The 6550-nt window shown below is 37.7% G+C and overlaps 1 protein-coding gene across 3 annotated transcripts in view; it reads right to left on the reverse strand.

The window, feature by feature from the left end:
- Positions 1-754: 754 nt before the first annotated feature.
- TDRD5 (tudor domain containing 5) overlaps positions 755-6550 on the reverse strand; it is an 81074-nt gene continuing 75278 nt past the window's right edge. For all 3 annotated transcript variants that reach the window (XM_003785672.2, XM_003785673.2, XM_012802613.1), the window contains 2 exons: positions 4197-4407; positions 755-1002 (listed from right to left, as the gene is read on the reverse strand). In XM_003785672.2, the coding sequence (XP_003785720.1) occupies positions 755-1002; positions 4197-4407 (459 nt within the window). The remainder of the gene's footprint in view (positions 1003-4196; positions 4408-6550) is intronic.

Here is a 6550-nt window from a genome sequence, read left to right on the forward strand (position 1 = left end):
CAGCAACCTCCAACTCCTGGGCTCAAGCGAGTCTCCTGCCTCTGCCTCCCAAGTAGCTGGGACCACAGGCGCCTGCCACAACGCCCGGCTATTTCTTGGTTGCAGCCGTCATTGTTGTTTGGCGGGTCCGGGCTGGGGATCTGAACCCGCCACCTTAGGTGTACGTGGCTGGCGCCTTAGCCAGCTGAGCTAGAGGCGCCGAGCCAATCAGCTTAATTTTTAAAAAATGTAAATGTATTTATGTGACCTAGTAATGTCAGGGTATGAATTTTCTTATTGATCCCAATATTAAAAAACTAATGATGCTCTGATATAAAAGATTTCAAGTTATAGAGAAGGCAGCAGCCCTAAGATTCAGACATCCTTTTTTCTGGAGATAGGAATGTGATAATATATTTTTGACATGCTAAATATGGATCACAAAACATTTGTTTTTCAATTTTCATTTATCAGTCATGATAAGTACAAGAAAAACATTTATAGAAACAAAAAACAAAACCTCCTATAAACTACTACATTAAAAAAAAAGGTGAACAAAACTATCAGAATAAAATAAAATCATCAAAATGAAAATTAACATTAAATATCAATACTTACACAGCAAAGTAAACTACTATAATAATAAAGCTCACATACAGTCATACAGAAAGACAGAAGGATCAACTGTCAGGATCTATTTTAGGTTTGATACCTCCTTATTTTGGCCTGGGAGAGCACTAAGCCCTAAGCAGTTGGTTTATTTTTTTTCCCTTCCTCACGCTTCCATCCTTTTCACACTGGGGTACCAGTGTAGAAGGCTCCTGGACATAGCTAACCGTGCAGCAGCTCCTAAGGCAGCAGTGGCTGTACTTCGAGGAATGTAGAGCTTCTGAGAAATCTGGTGCTCAGAAGATAAGATCAAAGAGAGCTGGTCCATGGCTCCTTGACTCTTGTCTTTGAACACTGTAACAGCATGGCTACTAGAAAAGTCTTCATTCTTTAGGCTCCTTGGAGAGCTTTCCACTGAAAAAGAAAAGATGAAAGAGTCTTTTCAAGGGGCTCATATACTCACTGCCTTCTCTCTTCCATAGTAGTTCTTCATCTACACATATTACCATCATTTTCTGTTACCAATAGAAATAGACAATTACCAATAGTCTATCAGAGAGGATGAGACAACAAGTGGAAAGGAAATGGGGAAGGAATCATGTATTGAGATAAAATAAATTCCTAGGATGAGGGTAAGAGAGAAGGCAAAAATAAACCTATGAAAAACAAAGGTATGATTTCTTTCTAGTAATGTCATAAAAATAATTTGGATACAACAGAAATCCCACAGAAAAGCCCATAAACTCTCCCACTTCTTTCTGGTACTGAGCAAAATAGTGTCCCATAGGCATTCTCTTTTGCAGCAGTTCTCAACCTGTGGGTTGCTACTGTGGCATTAGGAAGGTTGAGAACCACTGCTCTATTGCCTAAGTGGTTCCGTTTCTGAGTCTGTGCCAGTGTAAAAACAAACCAAGATTTGGTTGCTAAGAAATTCCATATCCCAGTTATTGGTCATAAAACGAATACTTTAGCAATTATTTTAACTAAAAAGAAATAACCCTGTAATTAAAATGAAACTGCTGGAACCCCAATGCTCCAGTGTTCCTAATAGACAAGAAAGGGGATGCTAAGCACTCTCTTATGATGAGCACTACAGACCAGTGTTATCCAAAGTGGCTGGTCTATGCCCTGCTTACTACTTGCCTACAATGAAAGGGAGCTATGTTGACATCTAAGCCAACACACTACTTCCTTCAACAATGTGCTTTGCAATGTAGCTGATTTAACATTTGGGGCACAAGCTCCTTACTGTGTGGTGTACAGACAAGAACCAGTATGCTGACTACATTTTGAATAGCACTGCTCTAGAGCTTAAAAACACAGATTTCAAAAAATTTGAGAAAAAGTAGGCACAGTCCAACATTTTCTTCATTTTTGCATGGTTACCATCTGGCACAGCAGCATGTGGTATGTGTTCCATACATGCGTGAGGAAATATATTCAAGGAGAATTTGACAGGGTAGTCTAAAAAGTGAAATTCTGATTATAAAACTATAATCAATGCCCACTAGAGAGGAAAAGAGGTGATTTGTAAAAAAAATGTGATTTTATAGGAAGCCTTGGGTGAGCCTAGACTTTAAAAGGTATAGATAGATGAAAGAAGAATCACATGACCAAAGAATCTAAAAGAGTACCAAAATTTCCTTCAGCTTTGATGTTATTCAACAGGGCTCATACTCCCTTGCCTTACACAACAAGAAACCTGGACAAGATATATGTAACAACAGCCTTCAGACACTGAATAAGCATCACAGGACAGTGACTCTTGTGAGAAGAGAAACAAACTGTAAGTGCTAATTAATTAGCTCACTGCCTGAAAAGAACTTTTAGGCTTCAGTAGAGGAGGAGGAATCTAAACTGAGCAAGGAGATCTACTAAGTTGAGAAAAGACAGCTCAGAATTCAGGGAGGTAAAGGGAGGTAAGCAGAGAGGAGGCAGCTACAGAGAAAAAGGAAGCTAGGGATCTATGGAGAGTTCTCCTTGTGTAGAAGAAGAGTGATCTGGCTTCTGTGTGAACAAACTACCAAGACTAGGGGAAAAACCACTGACAGGAGCAGGCAGAATAATCATTACACTGGGGCAAACAGCTTATACTGCGGTAAAGTTTGTTTGTATTCCCATAAGCCATAATGAGAAGACATCCTAACACATGTGGCATCAAGTCCCACTGATAACCTCAGAAGGATATTGCCTAAATGGTGGTATGAAATTTTATCTGGACTAAAGTCTTTTCTACCCTAATGAAACCTAAAAGAAAAATTGAAAGAAAAATATCAATTTTGGGAAATTAATTGCATTCTCCCCACCCCTGCCCTGCAAAGACAGACAAAAAGGAAGGAAGGGAGAGAGGAAAAGCAATCAAGCCAACTAGAGATGATACAAAAAATGGAAAGACATGTTATATTCATGGATCAGTAGAATCAACATTGTTAAAATATCCCTATTGTCCAAAGTAATTTATAGATTCAACACAAAATGCCATCAAAAATGCCAACACAAACTCCCCATCAAAATACCAATATCATATTTCACAGTTCTAGAAGGAATAAGAATTGTCTTGGGCCACACACTACACAAACATTAATGACAGCGGGTTAGCCAAAAAAAGGTCCATACATACTTTTCATGAAGATAGACCATATTCTCAGCTATAGTTAAGTGTCATAAATTTAAAAGGACTGAAAAAGAGGAGAAAATTAAGCCCAAAGTAATTAGAAAAAAAAGTATAGTAACCAGTGAAATAGAACACACACACACACACACAAAAACCAGAAAAATTAATGGAATGAAAAGGTGTTCTTTGAGATCAACAGAACTGATAAACTTCTAACACACTGAGATTGGAGGGGAAAATCATCATTTCCCCTCCAAACTCAGTATCCCCTCCATAAACTACCAGTATCTACAGATATTAAAATAAATAATATAATTTATGCTAATAAATTTTATAGCTTAGATAAAATTGATAAATTATCTGAAAGAGAAAATTACCAAAGTTCACTCAAAACAAAATTAATAACATAAATAACCTTCTATCTATTAAAGACATTAGCTAAAAAACCTTCCTACAAAGAAAACTGTTGAGTCCCAGAGGTCCTCACTGTTGAATTTTACTCAACATTTCAAGAAGAAATAATATAAATTCCACAGAAATTCTTCCAGAAAATATAGGAAGAAAAATATGTTATATGCTTCTATTTATATGAAATTCTAGAAAAGGGAAAGACACTTTCTGGAAGCCAGCAAATAAGCAAAGGCATTGATCTCAAAGGGGACACTTTTTAGGCTGATAAAAATGTTCTGTATAATGATTATGGTAGTGGTTACAAGATCATAAACATCTGTAAAACTCAACTCTACACATGAGAACTGGCAAGTTTTACACTATAAAATAGTGAACTACTCCTCCTCCCCATCAATTGCAGAGAAAGAAAAAAGAGTGCAGTAAATAGAATACTTGAGCCCAAACATAAGATGAGGACTTAAGACAAATGCTAAAGTCAGCAATCTTTCAAGGTATGTTCTGAAAGAGAAAATGAAGGTTTTAGCAACATATCAAACAATCATATTTGTCAATTATGAGCACACACAAGTATACGTAAACTTACCTGAACCTGACTGGTTTGGGGGGGAATCAACTACTGCAGGAGTGGAATCAAGGGCTGCTGTGGATAGCTGAATTTGATTGAGCTGAGTCTGAATGTTGGTAGGTTCAAACTGGCCCCCTTCTGTTGACTGCTGCGACTGGATAACAGAGATGCAGAATTCTTCCAATTTGGGCAGTATAGAAGAATCTGGAGAATCCTCTGAGTTCGGCTGCTATAAGAAGGGGAAAAATGGAGCAAAAGCATGTAATACTTATAGCATACCAAGAATTAAATCTTTTTTGATTCCTTATATACAAACACAAATATTTTTCATATCATAATAAATAAAATTCTTCACTTTCAAGAACCTAGATACTCTCTAGAAAAAGCAAGTCTTTCTCTAACTTAATGAACGTAAGTTTAATTCAAAAAACACTGAAAACTGACCATAAGCAAACATGGTACTGAAGGGGGCAAGATGAGAGAAGACATTAACTTAGCACTCATCAGGCACAGTGCTGGTTATTTGTATGTGTTTCTTCATTTAAACGTTAGAACAAACATTCTCAGTAAGTGTTGCTATGTCTTCTTTCACCTTGTATGATGTGAGCAGGGCACAGATATGAATTCAGGCCAGTCTTGTGTTCTCTGTGCCCCCACCACTTCCCAGTAAGACATGATCCCTGTCCCTCAGAATTTCAGAGTCCTCAATTAGGAAAATGGTGTATGTATAGTGAGCATGAAAGGAAACAACATTCTGTGATGTGGACTAAATACCACAACACAAAAGAGGCCTCCTCAGAACTGATTAAATGGAATTAGAAACTTCTCAGAGATTGAACTTGAGCTAAAGTGGATGATGTTCCAAATTTCAACCATTAGGAATCAGATTCTATTTCCTACCATGATGTAGGTATAGTCCAGGGTAATTTAACAGCATTTATCTTCAATGATGTTTATGGATATCAACACCATCATTAATACATGACTAAAAAGGGCCTATGAGGACCAAGCTGTAATGAAAACTGAGCTAAAAGGCTTACACTCTCAGATTTCCCTATAGTAAAATGAAACAATATTGTAGAAACAGAAAACTTAGCTTGTGAGTTTTTCAGGCTTACATGTAATAGACATTTAATAGCAGTAAATGTTCCTTCTGTGGAAAAAACCTACAGCAGCTCATTTTCAAATATGACTGGCGTGAATGTGGCTTCTATCTGTGGTCCCCAACACTTGGGCTGCAGAAGGGTACCAGTCCATGGCATGTTAGAAACCAGGCTGCACAGCAGGAGGTGAGTGGCCAATGAGCAAGCAAAGCTTCTTCTGTATTTATGGCCTCTCTCCATCACTTACATCACTGCCTAAGCTCTGCCTACTGTTAGCTCCCACCCTCCTTACACACCTCGCACCCCACCCCACCCCCCGCCCCGGTCTGTGGAAAAATTATCTTGCATGAAACCAGTTCCTGGCGTCAAAAAGACTGGGGATTGCTGGCTTACACAAGTATAGAATATAATTCTATTCTGTGTGTATAACCGCTGTGCTTACCATTTTTGGTAGCAGAAATAAAATTCTATAGTTATACTGGGCCATACAATATGTTATATTGGAAAACCAAAAACCTTGATTGAAATTTTTTCTTAGTTTTTGCAACTCACACATGTGGTTTAGCTACCTTTTAAGTTTATCCCCATTTAAAAATGAATCTGTCAGTGAATTCTTTTAATAAAACTGTAATGATAATTAACTAAATATTTATTAATATCAAACTTGTATTTTATTTATCTTTTTGAGATAGAGTCTCATTCTGTCACCCTGAGTAGAGTGTCATAGCATTACTGCTCACAGCAAACTCAAACTCTTAGATTCAAGTGATCCTCTTGCCTCAGCCTCCCCCAATACCTGTGACTACAGGTGCCCATCACAACATCCATTAGTTTTTCTATTTTTAGTAGAGGGGACCTCACTCTTGCTCAGGCTGGTCTTGAACTTCTGAGCTCAAGCAATCCCCTGCCTCAGCCTCCCATAGTGTTAGGATTATAGGAATCAACCTTGGAGCCTAGCTAATACCAAACTTTTAAAGCTGGAAAGATCACTAGTCCAAATTAGTATTTGCAGGTGGGCAAACTGTGGCTCCAAAAGGTAATCTGTCAAACTTGCAAGTTTAGTCAGTGGTAAAGAGTAGGCCCTGGATTATAAAACTCCCAGACCAGTGTTTTTACACTATGCCCTGCCTATTTCAGCTGTTTAATGGACAAAAATGAGAAATATTTTTAAAAACTAATATTTTTCTCCTTTCTAATAGCTTTTCACGCCAAAAAGAAACAACATAGGTGAATGCTTTTTAAATTTCTATGAAATTTTGAAAGTGGCTC

This window comes from Otolemur garnettii, unplaced genomic scaffold (assembly GCF_000181295.1).
Source record: "Otolemur garnettii isolate 467f Iridium unplaced genomic scaffold, OtoGar3 scaffold00016, whole genome shotgun sequence".
Taxonomy (NCBI): Eukaryota; Metazoa; Chordata; class Mammalia; order Primates; family Galagidae; genus Otolemur; species Otolemur garnettii.